This window comes from Rhinoderma darwinii, chromosome 5 (genome assembly GCF_050947455.1).
Source record: "Rhinoderma darwinii isolate aRhiDar2 chromosome 5, aRhiDar2.hap1, whole genome shotgun sequence".
NCBI lineage: Eukaryota > Metazoa > Chordata > Amphibia > Anura > Rhinodermatidae > Rhinoderma > Rhinoderma darwinii.
In genome coordinates this window covers 154,123,286-154,142,002 of record NC_134691.1, presented here as the reverse complement: position 1 = coordinate 154,142,002, position 18,717 = coordinate 154,123,286, and the positions used below count along the sequence as shown (strand labels likewise).

Here is an 18,717-nt window from a genome sequence, read left to right as displayed (position 1 = left end):
CGATCTTAGCTGCAAACGCTGATGCTGCTGCAGAATCAACTGAAGCCTCTGGTGCCGATGTGTCCGACACGATGCAGGACCTGTGAGTGACGTCACAGATCTGCACTGTCAGAAGCTGGGCGTTCTGAAGAGAAGAGGATGTTACTTCTCTTCAGAGCGCCCAGCTAGTGAAAGTATTAAAAACGCCCCGATGTACGCACATAATACACGCCCACTTGGACTTTTACTTTTAAACACACCCACTTGGACTTTTGCAAGCCTCATTTGCATAACTACAAAAATGGTCATAACTTGGCCAAAAATGCTCGTTTTTTAAAAATAAAAACGTTACTGTAATCTACATTGCAGTGCCAATCTGCTGCAATAGCAGATAGGGGTTGCAAAATCTGGTGACAGAGCCTCTTTAAGGCCCTGTTCACACGGAGTATTTTTGCAGGCCTCAAAATGCCAAAAACTCCATGTGAACTGTGCCCAACAGTCCATGCCATAAATGTCAGATAGGTCAAGGTCTGACAGTGTGGACCTTTACCAATGCAGAGAGCAGGGTATCTCGCCCTCTGTTGCTGATGGAGAGATGGCAGCTCATAGTCACCTTCTATTACGCTCTATGATGGGATAAGCCTGTTAATAATTCTTATTTAAAGTCTTTTATGGAAGTGTGCATTGCGCTTACAGAGCAGTAGTCACAGGCAGACAAGGCAACGACAGGGAATTTGATTTGCCCATGATTTATCTGCTCTAGTATCACTTTGCCCTGCTTATACACACCTCCTAAACATAAGGGCGTAAGCTATCTATGGGGTAAAAATACCAACATTATTGGTTCACAGCTTTACAACTAAAATGAAATAATGAATGGTTTGTCTTATCCTACTTGGTTTTTTTGGGGACTGATTTAGGATAAATCTGAATTTTACATTATTGAGGATACAAAATATCTACCCAGTAACAAAACTGTGAACAATAATCCTTGCTTAACCGAATGTACTAGTTATATCTTTATAACAGGTTAGCATAGTAATTGTCTTCATTGATGTCAAGTAATAAGGTAAAAGTGTGCACTCACCAACAGTATAATCTACATAAAATGTAAGGAACTTTGTAAATACATTGGGGGAATTTATCATAGATTCTATGAAAGTTTTCTGTCGAATATGCACAAAAAAAATTATTTGATTTTTGCAATATTTGTACTGCCCATGCCACTAGTAGGTGGGGTTTAGCAAAATGGCAATGGCCTGACAAATTTACTATAATTTAAATTGTAGCGGAAATCCGCGCCAGTTTGCAGCTGTCATAGATTTCCCTTTCAGGCGCATGGACGGCCAAAGATGCGCTGAATTTAATAAGAGGCGTGTGTTTCTTAATAAATCAAGTGCATCTTACTCCAGCAATATGAAGTGCAAGTTTTAACGAATCTTCAATATATTGTTGCTTAATTGATCTTTTATTGTTCTGCACACCTGCATTTAGGCCTTGTTCACACAGTGCAGATTTCGCATGAATTTTTTAAGAGAAAACCAGAATTGGATCCAGGAGAGGAGACAATTTAAGGCCTTCTTTCATATATTTCTTCTGTTTAGGTTCTGCCTTAAAAAATGCATGCAAAATCTGCACTGTATGAACAAGGCCTTACAATTTCATGGGCTTTTGACATAAAATCTAACAGCATTCCCTTCCGGTTTATTATGCGTACAGATCTAGTTCTGGTGAGTTACATTCTGGAAAGTGTAGTCTTTAGACCTAGTTCACTTCTTGTTTCCTTCCTTTCATCTAAAGTATATGTTGATGTGTACCTATGACGGAAGGCTGCTATGTTTTCTGTATAGAGAGATACAGGCGAATACGTCAAATGACCCCCGGGCAGAGTGCTACCTGAAGCGGGGAAGCTCCTGATCTTACTGTCCATATATGGACAGTGATGTCAGTAGCTTTTGCAATACTGGAGTCCCGGCCAGAGCATTGGCAACGATCTGGCCAGGGATTTAGGCCCTGGAGAAGCCCCTGACAACACTGTCCATATATGTTTAACAGAGGCCTGTGTTGGATGACATACAGTGGCATCCACCACCCGTAAGCACCCATGTTAAAAAAAAATACAAAAAGTGTAGTGTATTACGCCATTCCATCCCTAAAAAACAAGTATACTGATGTGTACCAGCCCGACTGAGGCTAATAGACACTATGGACACTTTTGGAGCTTTCCCGACGTACACGCCTAATGTAGGGCCAAAGTCCGATGTAAACTAGGCCTTATAAACAACAACATAATCTGATGTATAAAAAACTAAGGGTATGTAAACACGCACTGTTTTCATATGAAATTCAGGCGTTTTACGCCTCATATTACGCCTGAAAAAACGGCTCCATTATGCCTACAAACATCTGCCCATTGCTTTCAATGGGTTGTACGATGTTCTGTTCCCACAAGGTATTATTTTACACGTCGCTGTCAAAAGACGGCGCGTAAAAAGACGCCCGCAAAAAAGAAGTGCATGTCTCTTCTTGGGACGTTTTTGGAGCCGTTTTTCATTGACTCCATTGAAAAACAGCTCCAATAACGTCCGTAAAATACGCCGCAAAAAACGCGAGTAGTTACAAAAACGTCTGAAAATCAGGAGCTGTTTTCGCCTGAAACAGCTCTGTATTTTCAGACGTATTTTGCTAAGCCGTGTGAGCATACCCTTAGGGTATGTGCACACACACTAATTACGTCCGTAATTGACGGACGTATTTCGGCTGCAAGTACCGGACCGAACACAGTGCAGGGAGCCGGGCTCCTAGCATCATAGTTATGTACGATGCTAGGAGTCCCTGCCTCGCTGCAGGACAACTGTCCCGTACTGTAATCATGTTTTCAGTACGGGACAGTAGTTCCACGGAGAGGCAGGGACTCCTAGCATCGTACATAAGTATGATGCTAGGAGCCCGGCTCCCTGCACTGTGTTCGGTCCGGTACTTGTGGCCGAAATACGTCCGTCAATTACGGACGTAATTAGTGTGTGTGCACATACCCTTAATCTCCACAATGCAGTGCTGCACAGAATGTTGCATTGCAGCAACTCAGCTCAATTATAAGCGATGTGTCTGTCCACAAGATGATGATTGGCGAACCAGCAGATTTGTGAATTCAAGGAGGTCCAACTGCTTCTTTGACATGTGAATAGATAATTCGTGGTGTAGTGTATCCCCCACCTGGATTATTGTGAATTCGCTTCTCCGTAGTATCGAAAATAAAGAAAGAATAGATCCGGAGTACTAAAATATAACTTTTACTGATGTAGGTAAAAAATGAACAAACATGTAAAACAACATGAGGATCCTATCTGCCAATACTGCATGCAAATATATATTTAATGATTTCCATCAAAATATTGTCAAGATTTCCTGTTGACAGCAATGAACAGCAATAAATCAGTCCACCTTTTGTATGGTTTCCTAGTGTGAATGGTGCTAGATTCTTGGATCACATGTGGAAAGAGTGTAAAAAACAACAATGGGGCAATTGCCCTCCTACCCCGTGTCTGGTTGGTAGTCTTCCACGTGAATGTGTCCAGAGTAGAATATTGAATCCTCTCTTTGGAAGGTGAAAAACGACAGGTAATTCTCCCTAATTCTTGGGAGAATTACCTGTCGTTTTTCACCTTCCAAAGAGAGGATTCAATATTCTACTCTGGACACATTCACGTGGAAGACTACCAACCAGACACGGGGTAGGAGGGCAATTGCCCCATTGTTGTTTTTTACACTCTTTCCACATGTGATCCAAGAATCTAGCACCATTCACACTAGGAAACCATACAAAAGGTGGACTGATTTATTGCTGTTCATTGCTGTCAACAGGAAATCTTGACAATATTTTGATGGAAATCATTAAATATATATTTGCATGCAGTATTGGCAGATAGGATCCTCATGCTGTTTTACATGTTTGTTCATTTTTTACCTACATCAGTAAAAGTTATATTTTAGTACTCCGGATCTATTCTTTCTTTCTTTTCTTTGACATGTGGCATGGCCTTTGCAGAAATGTCTGTGACTGAAAATCTGTTCCATACTTCTGACTGGGGCTGTTTCTGTAGCATGGGTATGAATTTTTACGAGCCCCTTTAAGATGTATGGAATTACGAAGGAATTTATGCAACAAATCTGCCTTATGTGAACTTAGCCTTAAAATACGGTAACTCCAAAACAGTACAAGATAAGTGCAGCAAAATATTAGCAAAGTAACTCAACTTTTTGTACATTATATCTATCCATAAACTGTAAAATGGTGGTTCAAGGTGAAGCTACACTTTATAATAATGAATTAAATAAATAAATATATTAATTAAAATGTTTACATGAATGTTAAATGATCAGTATTATCATATTTCTTTTATATATATTTTTTATCAGTCACTGTTTAAACAAAATGATGGATGTGATCATTCTTATACGTTATGAACTGTTCTTATTTTGTTCCTGTTATAATAAAATATGTTTTACATTTTGTGTTTATATAATTAAATTAATATTTGCAAAAAGAAGAGTAATAATATACTAGATATGGTAGTATTTTTATTTTAAATGTAAAATTCTACATGTCGACATTATTTGCAAGAGAACCATATCTAGAAAACGTTCCAACCCCTTCAAAAAGTTAAAAAAATAATTACTTAGGGATAGCTGCACTTCAGTAAGGGTATGTTCACACGGCAGCGTCCGTAACGGCCGAAATTACGGGGCTGTTTTCAGGAGAAAACAGCCCCGTCATTTCAGCCGTAACGGCATGTGCAGGCGCTTGAACGCCGCGTCCAATACGGACGTAACTGGAGCTGGTTTTCCATGGAAAACGGCTCCATTTACGTCTGAAGAAGTGACATGACACTTCTTTGACGCGGGCGTCTTTTTTACGCCCCGCCTTTTGTCAGCGGGGCGTAAAAAAAATGACCGTCTGACCAGAACATCGTAAGACCCATTCAAATGAATGAGCAGATGTTTGCCGACGCTATTGAGGCGCATTTTCGGACGTAATTCGGGGCTAAAACGCACGAATTACGTCCGTAAATAGTGTGTGTGAACATACCCTAATAGGGACAACCGACCATCTTCCTGTCTCAGGTGCGGTTTATAGAATTACTAGTAAAGGATAAAAATATACTTTTCCAGTCCTCCTACTAAATAATAAATGTTGTAAACGTCCTATACAGTATTTCTAATGCAGCAGATAGAAGCAGTTGGAGGCATTTTTCATTCTAATGGGTCCCATGTGATACTACATTTCTCCTGTAGGGGACTCTGCAGGAGTAATGTGCACCTACCCACAGCTTTCCTCATTGATTACAGCTGATCAAAAGGGGGTTTCAATTACTGGACCTACATTGATCAGCTGATCAACAACTGGAGAAAATCCACAGCAGGCCTCATTTACACGAGCGTAATATACGCGCGTGCGACGCGCGTGCTTTTCACGCGTGTCGTACGCACCTATATTAGTCTATGGGGCAGTGTAGACGATGCGTGAATTTTGCGCAGCGCGAGTGCGTTGCGTAAAACTCACGACATGTTCTATAATCATGCGTTTTTCGCGCATCACGCACCCATTGAAGTCAATGGGTGCGTGAAAACCATGCATGCCGCACGGAAGCACTTCCGTGCGAACTGCGTGATTCGCGCAAGAGCTGTCAAAAGTATGAATGTAAACATAAAAGCACCACGTGCTTTTCTGTTTACAAACATCCAAACGGAGTGTCAAATTAGAGATGAGCGCACCGAACTTCACCGGGTTCGGCCGAACTCGTTTTGACCGAACCCGGCAAAAAATGTTCGGGTACGCAACGGCAGGAGACAGTCACTGTCCAAGGTGCTGAAAGAGTTAAACTGGTTCAGCACCATGGACAGTGACTTCCGATCACAATATACATATACGTGTAAAAAAAACAAGAGGTTCTGACTTACCGATAACTCCCGGCTTCTTCCTCCAGTCCGACCTCCCGGGATGACAATTCAGTCCAAGTGACAGCTGCAGCCAATCACAGGCCAAGCACAGGCTGCAGCCAATCACAGGCTGCAGCGGTCTCATGGACTGCCGCGTCATCCTGGGAGGTGGGGCCGGATGACAAGAGAGGGACGTGTCACCAAGGCAACGGCCGGGAGACCGGACTGGAGGAAGCAGGAAGTTCATGGTAAGTATGAACGTCTTTTTTTGATTCACAGGTTGGTGTATATTGTGACCGTAACTCACTGTCGAGGGTGCTGAAAGAGTTACTGCCGATCAGTTAGCTCTTTCAGCACCTTGGACAGTGACGGGCGTCGACTAGCCTCATCTCTATGATGGCGGCTGCGCGAAAATCACGCAGCCGCGCATCATACACGGATGACACACGGAGCTGTCAAGTGCCTTTTGCGCGCGCAAAACGCAGGGATTTTTGCGTGCGCAAAACGCACACGCTCGTGTAAATCAGGCCTCATTTACATGAGCGTAATATACGCGCGTGCTTTTCACGCGTGTCGTATGCACCTATATTAGTCTATGGGGCAGTGCAGACAGTCCGTGAGTCCGCTGCGTAAAACTCACGACATGTTAGATATTTCGCCGTTTTTCGCGCATCACGCACCCATTGAAGTCAATGGGTGTGTGAAAACCACGCATGTCACACAGAAGCACTTCCGTGGGACGCGCGTGATTCGCGCAACAGCTGTGAAAAGGATGAATGAAAACAGAAAAGAACAACGTGCTTTTCTGTTTACAAACATCGAAACGGAGTGTCATAATGATGGTTGTTGCGCGAAAATCACGCAGCCGCGCATCATACACTGATGACACACGCAGCTGTTAAGTGCCTTTGGCGCACGCAAAACGCAGCGTTTTTTGCGTGCGCAAAACGCACACGCTCGTGTAAATCAGGCCTAAGGCCGGATTTACATGAGCGTGTGCGTTTTGCGCGCGCAAAAGCTACTTAACAGCTCCGTTTGTCAGCGGCGTATGATGCGCGGCTGCGTGATTTTCGCGCAGCCGCCATCATTATGACACTCCGTTTCGATGTTTGTAAACATGCTTTTCTGTTTACATTCAGAGTTTGACAGCTGTTGCGCGAATCACGCAGTTCGCACGGAAGTGGCTGTTCAGTGTACGAGTGGCTGCTGTGTCACTTGCATAGGTTAGGTAGGGCTATGTTCTCTGCAAGAGGTGAGTGGGGGGACGGCAATCACAGAGCACAATAAGCGCTTACTTGCTGCACAGTGTAAACAATGAAGAAAGGCGACACAAGACACTAAGGCCTTATTCACACGAACGTTTTAAACGTCACGCGTAGCTATATAATTCAATGTGGCCGTTCACACAGCCGTTGTTTCAACGGACCATGTGAAGAGTCCGTGAGAAAATAGGACATATCCTATTTTTTCACGCTTCACGCATTCCCTCCATAGACTCTAGTCTATGGGGATGCATGATATCGAGTCCCGCAGCGCAGAGCACGGATGCACCTTGGAAATGAAAAACGGCTGTTTTTCACATCTGAGATGCGCAACGCCCGTCTGAATATAGCCTAACAATGTCAGTGAGCCTGCTCCTAGATGGTTACAATTTTAGGCTCACTGACCTCTATTGATAGCAGCCTGTAATCCTGGCTGAACTCTACATACTATAGGTAACACGGTCTATCAAGTATAAAGCATGATAGGCATTCTATGCCCAGCAACCCCCTCTCCCCGCACAGTAACTAATAGATCTTTATGACACTGGGCAGCGGAGGAATCATGGTGCCTGGTGACAAAAAGATCGGTTTGTTTTTAGGCCTTATTCACACGACCATTTTTCTCTACACTGTGCTGTCTGTTTTAAAAACACACAGCACACTAAGGCCGGATTCACACGAGCGTGTGCGTTTTGCGCGCGCAAAAAACTCAGCGTTTTATGACACTGTTTGTAAACAGAAAAGCACGTGGTCAAAGATAGGACATGTCGTGAGTTTTACGTAGCGGCCATACGCTGCGTGAAAATCACTGACAGTCTGGACGGCCCCATTGCCTTACATAGGTCCATGCTAACAATGTCAGTGAGCCTGACGTATTACACGCTCGTCTGAATAAGCCCTAACCCATACAACTCAATAGGGCTATTCACACATTTATTCTTTTAACATATCCATGTGTCAGATCCGAGAATCTCAGGGCATGTCCTATTCTATTCAGTTTTTCCGGATCAGACTAAACCATTCAAGTCTATGGGAGTGGAAAAAAAACTGATTGCATACGGAAGCCATCTGTATGCGATCTGTTTTTAACGGATCCGTTGACAGGCAACAGAATGTGAAACCAGGAACACGAGTGTGGTACAGAGGCCTGGATCATCAGGAGACACTGCTGGAGCAATGAAGCGCCTACTGGAGTCATTTACCACAAATGACACATTTCCTCTTCCCACGCGGTACTTACTCTAGGCCCCTACGTTGCTCTCCAAATCAACATAAGATGAGCCAGGCCAACAGAACATCAGTGGACAACCCCTTTAAGGGGTTCATAGGGTTTTCGGCAACTAAAAAAAAATTCACATGTACCAATTCTCATCTGTCCCTGCACCACTGGTCTGTTTTTTTTAGTATCTATAAAACGTATTGAAGATCCCTGGTATCCCTCTGAAAGCAGACCAGTATGGTGTAAAGTTTTCTTGTTAATGACATACACACAGTCGAGTCACATTATTATGACCACCTCCTACTTTCGACGTCGGCAGCATGTAGCCCATGAAGGAAGTGATGTGTCGTGGGCTGGCTTGGTGGGTATAGGCTGTCTGAACACATATCACTCGTTGTTGCCATGGTTAAAAGGGGCAATATATCAGAGTTGCAAAAAGGGATGATTATTGGCTTTCGGGCAGTATTTCTTAAACAGCGCAGTTTGTAAACTGTTCGTGTGTTGCTGGGGTGAAAGTATTGTGAGTGGACAAGTGGCACTATTGGGAATAACCGACGTGGAAACTGCGGAGCACCACATGCCATTGATGTGAGAGGGGAACGTCGGCTACGAAGGTGCGCGAGGGTCGAACGACACGCTACAGGGGAGCAGCTTGCTGTAAAAATCAACCAGGAGCCTCTATGACGTGTGTTTAAAACAACAGTTTAGTGAACCCTACTGCGTATGGGGCTGTGAAGCAGACGGATGGTCACTGCTCCTATGCTAACAAAGGTGCATCGGAAAAAAGACTTCAATTTGCACTGCAGTGTCAAAATTGGACCACCGATGATTGGCAAAAGGTTGGCTTCTCCGATAAGTCACAGTTTTTGCTTCATCGAACGGATAGATGTTGGCATGTCAGGAGAAAAACATCAGAGAACGAACGCCCTGCAACCATTGCTGGAAGAACACAAGCTGGCGTTGGCAGCGTTATGGTCTGGGGAATTTTTTCATGGCATTCTCTGGGCCCACTCATCCAAGTGTAACGCACTCTCAACGGATTTGGGTATGAATCCATAGTTGCGGATCACGATTTTCATGCACACATTGACTTCAATGGGTGCGTGATACGCAAAAAACGCTCCAGTATAGGACATGTCGTGAGTTTCACGCAGCGGACACACGATGCGTGAAAAACACGGAATGTCCCCATTGCCTTACATAGGTCCATGCGACGCGCGTGATTTTAACGCGCATATCACTGATGTGAACTACGCTCGTGTAAATAAGGCCTAAGACTAAATCCAATCATCAGTATAAAAAACCCAATCTCATAGGTGCACAATATACAGGAATACATCAATGGTGTATATCGATACATGCTATTAAACACTCAAATGACTTCCTAGTCAAAGTTTATAATATGGCATTAAAAAACATCAATAACGTGATAAATTGGTGCTGATCACTAGCGAACGTGCAGGTGGTCACAAGTGTGTCAAATATATCTAATCAATCTAAGTTAAAAATAGTCACCTTCTGCTGTCCAGCAAAAGTGTGTATCGCCGCCATAGCAGCGTCCATGCTGCGCTACTGTGAACGCGTGGAAAGCCTAGCTAATTCAGGGTATCCAGACTGTACGGCAGATGTCCGCACATGCGCCGTAAGGGCTTATTTACACGAACGTGTAATACGTCCGTGCAACGCACGTGATTTTCACGCGCCTCGCAGGGGCCTATGTTAGTCTATGGGGCCATGCAGACGGTCCGTGATTTTCACGAAGCGCATGTCCGCTGCGTGAAACGTACGACATGTCCTATATTTGAGCGTTTCTCGCGCATCACGCACCCATTGGAGCACTTCCGTGATTCGCGCAAGAGCAGTAAAAACTATGAATGAAAACAGAAAAGCACCACGTGCTTTTCTGTTTACAAACATACAAACAGTGTCATAATGATGGCGGCTGCGCAAAAATCACGCAGCCGCGCATCATATGTGATGACACACGGAGCTGTTAAGTACTTTTGCGTGGGCAAAACGCAGCGTTTTTTGCGCGGACAAAACGCAGCGTTTTTTGCACACGCTCGTGTAAATCCAGCCTAAGTATGGGGAAGCAATAGTGGCCATCTTAGATACTGGGAGAATAGGGGCATATTAGTGCGCATGCATACAACGTACAATCCGCCGTAACGGTAAATGGTAGGGAAATATTACTTTACATTAACAGCGATCTAAATAAAATAAAAAGATAACGAAATGGAAAATCAAGAACATTAAATATGGATACAACTGGGCTGGTATGGTAGTCCCATAGGGTGGTGTCCCACATAAATAAAACCGCATCCTGTGTGTAACCAACACTGCGACACTACTGTATAAGGCTGCGTTCCCATGTAGCGTAAACGCTGCAGAATTTCCGCAACGGAATTCTGTGCGGAAATTCCGCAGCATTTACAGTAGCAGCAAAGTGGATGAGATTCAGAAAATCTGATGCCCACACTGCGGAAATAAACCGCAGCGTAAACGTTAATAAATTGTCCAGCGGTGCGGAATGTAAATCCGCAGCATGTCAATTTATGCTGCTTTTTTGTTGATTTTCTGTTGCGGGTTTTCCCCATTGAATTCAATGGGGATGCAAAACCCGCAACAGAAAGCCCAGTGTTGCGACTTGCGGCGTATACGCAGCGATTACGCTGTAAAAATCGCAACCACGGAAAATGTAAAAAATAATAATACTTACCCAGAATGCACCCCTCCTTCCTGCAGTCCAGCCTCCTGGGATGACGTTACATCCCATGTGACCGCCACTGCAGCCAATCACAGGCTGCAGCGGTCACATGGGCTGCGTCATCCAGGGAGGCCAGACTGGACTGTGATGCAGGGACGCGTCGCCATAGCAACAACCTACGAAAGCTTTCCGCAGCGAAAATTCAGTCTGAAAAAACGCACCACAATTTGGTGCGACTTTCGGAATGAATATGCTGCATGTTTTTCACGCAGCGTATCCTTCCCGTGGGAACCCGGCCTAAGGAAGAAATGTTTGGACTTACCAGTGTCCTTGATTCCATGGAGTGCTGCCCCATTTTTTTACTTCTATATATATAGTACAGAGATAGGCAGGGAAGCAGCATTCCAAATGTAAAAAAGGATTTATTTTACCAAATCTCTCACTGCCACGTTTTACCCTCTCCATGAAGGCATTCTCAGGCATGCCTTCATAGATCAGAGAGGATGAAACGTGGCACTGAGATATTTGGTGAAATAAATCCTTTTTCACATTTGTGCGGAGTTCACACTGGGCAGATACGCTGCGTAAAAGCTCACAGCGTATCCACCCAGTGCGTCTCAGGGAATTACGGGCAAAAAATGCACCAAACTGTGGTGGTTTTTGCCCAGAATGTCCGCAGGAGAAAACTGCAGCACCTAGGTGTTTTCACATCAGTGTAGCCCTTCCGTTGGGTTACGGACCTGTTCACATCAGCGATGGCTTTCCGTTGAGGGGTTCCGTCAGACCTTTCCGTCGGGAGAACCCCTCAACGGAAAGGCAAACGGAAACCTTAGCTTCTGTTTGCATCACCATTGATATCAATGGTGACGGAAACATTGCTAATGGGTTCCGTTTGTCACCATTCCGGCAGGTTTCCGTTTTTTAGATGGAATCGGGCTCTGTTCACATCTGCGTTGGGGTCCCGTTCTGACGTTCCGTCTGAGGTTTCCGTCAGAACGGGACCCTGAGAAGACACAAACTGACACCGTTTGTCTCTTTTGTGCACCGGATCAGTCATTTTGCAGGAAGCAATAGCGTAGTTGACTAGGCTATTGCTTCCGGCAAAACGACGTGTCCGGTGTACAAAAGTGGCAAACGTAAACCAGGGGCACCGGCTCCGTCACCATTGAAATCAATGGTGATGGAGACGGAAACATCTGCTTTCCGTCGGTGTCAATTTGTGTCTGCTCAGGGTCCCGTTCTGACGGAAACCTCCGACGGAACCCCAACGCAAATGTGAACAGAGCCTCAATAGCGCAGTCGACTACGCTATTAATTCCGTCGAAAAGACGGAAACCTGCCGACGAACAGACCCTGAACACAAAAGTAGGGTGTCACACGGGAGGTATTCAATACCTGCACAACACAGCTAGAGTATAATGTATAAAGCTCGCCCTGCTCTGGAAGATTCACCAGATTAAATAAAATAACTATGCTCTCCTCTACATCCATTGCAGCCTTGTATAACGTCACACAGCGCACAACACAAGAGTATTTAGGAGCTCCCTGCACGTGACGTCACACCCGCACAAAAGACGAATACGAGCCGTGATCTACAGCTGCCGGAAATGCTGCGGCGCATTCAGTCACATGACCATCCTCAGCCAATAGTGAGCGCTCCAGTTCTTTGTGCTGCTAATGTTTTGCCTCTCTCGATTTCTAGCGCGTACAAGTATACGGAGCAGGTGAGAACCGTCTGTTACCGCTCGCCAGCTACCCAGTGCCGCATGCATTAACCCTGTCAGTGTCACTCTATCCCCTCAGTAACGCACAAATACTAAAGCACATTAGCTATAGGCACCAAGAGGAGGAAGTGAAGTCTGCTGTGCAAAATAAGACTTTAGGACTTTTTATGCCACACTTGCCATTTTTGTGGAAAGGGGGCATGGCCACAGCAGCCAGATTTATAATTTCCACCAAAAACTGGCATAAATTATATTATAGTAGTGTTATTTTCAGCCACTTGCCTGGTTTCAGATTCTGGCATGGGAACTGCTCCAAAATTAGCGTGAAAAACTCCTACTAAAAACGCCCCATTCATTACAAGGGGAAACTGCCTATGTTCATACGTCTTGACGTTACTTTGCGGCGAAATCGGCGAGTATCCTAACTTGAAGTCAAACCATGTCACAAAACTGCACCGGAAACCGCTCTGCATTTAAAAACCCGTCTTAGTACAAATATTCCAGATGACTCTTAATAGATAGGAAAAACATAATTTTATATTTATCCTGTTTTTGTAAAATGTGTTTTATACGTTTTTATTGGAAAAAGTTTTTCACAACTGCTGGGTTGTATTGAATTTCAACACTTTTTCTGTGTAACTCTTGTGGCCTTTTTTCCCATTACTGAACAAAAATACCTCAAACTGTTAGGGTCAGTTCACACCTTGCGTAAATACTGTGAATTTTCCGCAATGGAATTTGTTGCAGAATATCTGCAGCAAATACAGTAGCAGCAAAGTGGATGAGATAATAAATCTCATCCACAGGCTGCGTAAATACGGATTAGAAAAAAACGCTCAGAAATTGCCCTGTGGTGCAGAATTTTATTCTACAGCATGTCAATTATATTTGCGTAAACGCTTCTTATTTGTTGTGGGATTTCCCCATTGAATTCAATGGCGAGGTAGAAGCCGGAACAAATAGCAGTTTTTTTTTGTGTGTGGTTCGCAGCGATTCCGCCGCAAAAACGCAACTCGGGAAGAAAAAATAATCTTATACTTACACAGAAGTCTGTGTTTCTTCCTCCAGGCCGACCTTCTGAGGTGATGTTTCATCCCATGTGACCGCTGCAGCCAATCACATCATCCCAGGAGGCCGGCTTGGATGACGTCAGAGGGCAGGCCTCCTGGGATGATGCTACATCCCATGTGACCGCTGCTGCAGCGGCCTCCTGGGATGAAACGTCATCCCAGGAGGCCGGCCTGCAACAGTTTTTCGCAGTAGCACAGTTCGGTGTGGTCTTTCAGCTGGAATTCCCTGCGTCGTACAGGGCGGATACGCTGCGTGCTTTTACACAGCGTATCCGCCCCGTGTGAACTCAGCCTAAAAATCATGTGTATAGAACTCTATATAAGCACAAACTATATTACAAAGTGTAAAAACACGATGGCGTTCAGACTAGGGTTGCACGATGCATCGAAATATCGATACTATTTTGATGCCGTGCACCCTCAACAGTTTCGATACCGTTAACTTCATGTGCGGCTGCACAGCTTAGTATTGTAACACATGAATGTAGTTACAGCGGGGCTGTGGCTGTAATACAGCCATTGCCTCGCTCCTGACAAGTGTGCGTGTGCAATTAGCATGGGGTGATGCAACGCACCATCACTGAAGACCGAGAACCTGGTGGGCGCACTGCAAAACACTCCCAAGTTGTCTGTCTTCAGTGCCTGCACCGCCGCTCATTCGTGCAGTGCCGGCCGCATCACCTCATGCTGACCACGCGCACACACTTGTTGTCAGGTGCGGGGCAATGGCTGTGTTACTCAGCCGCAGCACCGCTCCAACAGTGGAGATGAGAGAAACCTATGATCTCCACCGCTATTCCCTTGAGTGCTGCGATCAAAGCTGATCGCAGCATTCAAGGGGAAAATGAGAAGGGGGGATGCCCTTTGGATGGCGTCTCAGGGGATCGAGGGACATACCATATATGGGCAGACTCGTGACTTTCGCGGCGTTTTTTACGATCGTTTTTGGAGCTTTTTTCAATAGTCTATGGAAAACGGCTCCAAAAACGTCCCAAGAAGTGTCCTGCACTTCTTTTTCACGGCCGTTTTTTTACGCGTAAAAAAACGCTGCAAAAAACGATCCGTCGGAACAGAACGCCGTTTTCCCATTGAAATCAATGGGCAGATATTTGTAGGCGTTCTGCTTCCGATTCTTCGGCCGTTTTTCTGGCGTATATGGCCCGAAAAACGTCCGAAAATGGGCCGTGTGAACATACCCTTACATGTCACCCATTGACACTCAGGGTATGTGCACACGCTAGCTGTAATTTACATGTAAAAAGACAGACTGTTTTCAAGAGAAAACAGCTGCCTCGTTTCAGACGTAAAAGCTCCTCCTCGTATTTTGCGAGGCGTCTGTGACGCTCGTAAATCTTGAGCTGTGCTTCATTGAGTTCAATGAAGAACAGCTCAAATTACGTGGCAAAGAAGTGCCCTGCACTTCTTTGCCGAGGCAGTCAATTTACGCGTCGTCGTTTGACACCTATCAAACGACGACGCGTAAATGACAGGTCGTCGGCACAATACGTCGGCAAACCCATTCAAATGAATGGGCAGATGTTTGCCGACGTATTGTAGCACTATTCTCAGGCGTAAAACGAGGCATAATACGCCTCGTTTACGCCTGAAAATAGGTCGTGTGAACCCAGCCTCATTGTAAAAAATATATAACATGCGCGATATGTTTTTTTTTTTAGGATTCCCTGTTTGAAAAGGACTTTTCAGTACAGTGAAAAAAAGGTAGTCTATCTCACACTCTTTTGGCATATATTGGGTCAATATAAGTCTATGGTAATGTTTGGCGTATTTAATATAGCAAAATAGTTTGTAAGGCTTAAAAAAAAGTCCATTAGATGCAGCCTATTATTGGGAGCATTCCTGGCATATTCTGCAAACTGACATCACAAACTTGGAGCCTTATATTATGTATCACAGAATCCTTTATGGCCAAGCAGATACTGACTTTATGGGTTGAGAACCACCCGACTTTCCTAGCAAACACGCATGCTTCACATGTAGGCGCATTTTTTTATTTGTGTTTCTAGGAACTATAGAAAAGCTGAATGAAACAATGATGTTGGTCCCATTTTTAGTGAGACTGACTGCCCAGACCGTATACAATAACTGCACCTCCAGAACCCTAAATTATAGAAATACCCCGTGATTTATTTTGCTCACGTTATACTAAAATAGAAATAATCAGAGCAGGTCAGCTTTTTCTTTTAATGTATGGCCTCTCCTATTTTTGCGTGGCCTCTACTGAAGTCCTATTGACTTCTGAAGAAGTATAAGGTCGGGCTCCCATGGGTCGAATACGCTGCATAAAAACTATGCAACGTATCTGACCTGGAACCCGCAGCACATTCTGTCCGAATACCCGTTCCAAATTGTGGGGCGGTTTTTGGCTGGAATTTCCACCTCGATAAGCAGCGTAGAAATAATAATAAAAAAAAAAACATCCATACTTACCTAGGCCATTGTCATGGTGACGCATCCCTCCTTTGCCATCCGGTCAGGCCTCCCTGGATGACGCTACAGCCCATGTGACCGCTGCAGCCTGTCACTGGCTTGGATTCCGCTGCAAAAGTTGCAACACACAATGTTTTACTGCCTCCTGGGTTGGCATTTCATCCCATGTGACTACTGCAGCCAATAACAGGCTGCAGCGGTCACATGGGATGAAACATCATCCCAGGAGGCCGGGCTGCACAGACAACAGAGGGACGCGTCGCCATGACTATGGAGAGCGGGGTAAGTATAATATTACTTTTTTTACCTGCCCGAAAAATTGCATCTCAATTTGGTCTTTTTTTTCCATAATTCCCTACGGGCTCCTGGGTGAATACGCTGTGTCGTATCGGCCCTGTATAAACATGGCTTAAGTCCTTTCTTTATATATTTCTTCTGTTTAGGTTCCGTTCCTGGTTTGGTCTTAAAAATATACATGCAAAATCTTCAGTGTGGGAATACGGCATCCCTGAGTAATCACTGATATACGTATCTTTTAGCCAAATTCCTGTTTTAGTTCTACTTGTCTGTTTTTACTTGAACTTCACCATTATTTTAGTAGTTTAGTTAGATTTGGATTCATTAATTTAGTTACTGCTACGTGCCAAACTGGATCTCACGTAAATGAAATATTTTAATTGCAACGACTGAACATTTTCAGTTATACATTAAGATGCTATTGCGACCTGCAATCGGAGTTCAACTCTGGAGCCGTACATCTCCTTGGATCCTGTCAACTGGAGCTGTGCTTTCCTGTAAGAAGAGATTATTGTCCAAGTCTTCTGACGGGTCACATCAGACAGGTTCGTGGGCGCTGTTTTTTTTTAGGTTTGAGACGTTTAAACAAAGGCAATCTTTTACTACATCATTAGAATAAATTTTATATTGTAATTGTATACTACCTTGAAGGTATTTATTTGGGTATCTTTATTCTGTTCTGTTCCACTAATGTGACTTTCACATGCAAGTATTTTGGTCGTGGCCATTGAGCGCCGCAGGCAAGAAAGGCAGAGAAAAATGTTTTCTCTGCTTCCCATTGATTTCAATAGGTGGTCACTTACAGAACCACGGGAAAAACGTGAGTGTCGCTTTTTTTGCCGTGAGCGGCTAAAAGCACGAGCAGGGAAAAAACGCCTCCCATTAAAATCAATAGGAGGCCGGTTTCAGACTTTTTTTGGCGCTGATTCTGACGCGGTTTTCACATCAGAATCATCACAAAAAAAACTCTGCGTGAACTGACCCTTAGAGGGGGCTTTGATCAATCATGATCATTGCACTAGTGGTCCATGAATGCAAGTAGAGGAAGCTGATGAATTATGCATTCTAACAGGGCGGAACCCCAATTGAAAATGAATGAGGTGCATTTTGATTAAGAATGAGGGTATTTTCACACGGCCTATTTTCAGACATAATTCGGGCGTTTTACGCCTCGAATTACGCCTGAAAAGACTGCTCCATTACGCCTGAAAACATCTGCCCATTGCTTGCAATGGGTTTTACGATGTTCTGTTCAGACGAGGTGTAATTTTACACATCGCTGTCAAAAGATGGCTTGTAAAAAGACGCCCGCGAAAAAGAAGTGCACGTTTTTGGAGCCGTTTTTCATTGACTATTGAAAAACAGCTCCAATAATGTCCGTAAAAGACGCCGCGAAAAACACGAGTACTTGCAAAAACGTCTGAAATTCAGGAGCTGTTTTCCCCTGAAAACAGCTCCGTAATTTCAGGTGTATTTTGTGTTTGCGTGTGAACATACCCTAAGAGACAACGTATTTTTCTTGACAGTCCTCACTCAATTCAACGAGTCCGGCTCTTCTCTTCCTCAATCTGCAGGGGTGGCAGAAGTGCTTGTGGTTCTTATAAATACCCCCCAGCCCTTCTGTTCTGGTGGCATCCAGGTCATGTGACACTATTTCGGCTTCCCAGATACTTTCTCATTAGTGTGAATGCCCTTTCATTAGCGGTTCACAGTGAGTGGGAACTGTGAAGTCAGTATAATAGCCATAGTTTGTATCAACCTACAATGGAGAGAGAGATGTGCCTGGTGGTGGAAGAAATAAAGATTTACATGAACTATATTTTTTACCCATATTATAAACTTAGAATAAACCAGGTTCCTTTAATGGGTTATTTCGATCTTTATGCCATAAATGTCTGTTAGATGTGGGTCCCAGCTATGTGACCCGCACCTATACCGAGAACAGGGGTCAACCGACCCCGTCTTGTTTGGAGTGGCAGCCGCTGGCCGCAGATTCCAGGCGGGACTAATGGAAAGGGTGATGCGAATGCGCGTAGTTCTTTCCATTCTACTCTATGGGAGTTACAGAAAT

General features: G+C 44.4%; 1 protein-coding gene across 3 annotated transcripts in view; it reads left to right on the top strand.

Annotated features, from left to right (window-relative positions):
• The first annotated feature begins 12,741 nt into the window (after window positions 1-12,741).
• LOC142652767 (enoyl-CoA hydratase EchA19-like) overlaps window positions 12,742-18,717 on the top strand; it is a 78,192-nt gene continuing 72,216 nt past the window's right edge. Inside the window, exons 1-3 of one of the 3 annotated variants that reach the window (XM_075828442.1) lie at window positions 12,742-12,831; window positions 15,578-15,620; window positions 17,062-17,191. In XM_075828442.1, coding sequence (XP_075684557.1) covers window positions 12,785-12,831; window positions 15,578-15,620; window positions 17,062-17,191 — 220 coding nt within the window. In that variant the 5' untranslated portion in view covers window positions 12,742-12,784. Of the gene's footprint in view, window positions 12,832-15,577; window positions 15,621-17,049; window positions 17,192-18,717 lie in introns of all 3 variants that reach the window. The other 2 variants (XM_075828441.1, XM_075828443.1) reach the window with 2 other exon arrangements.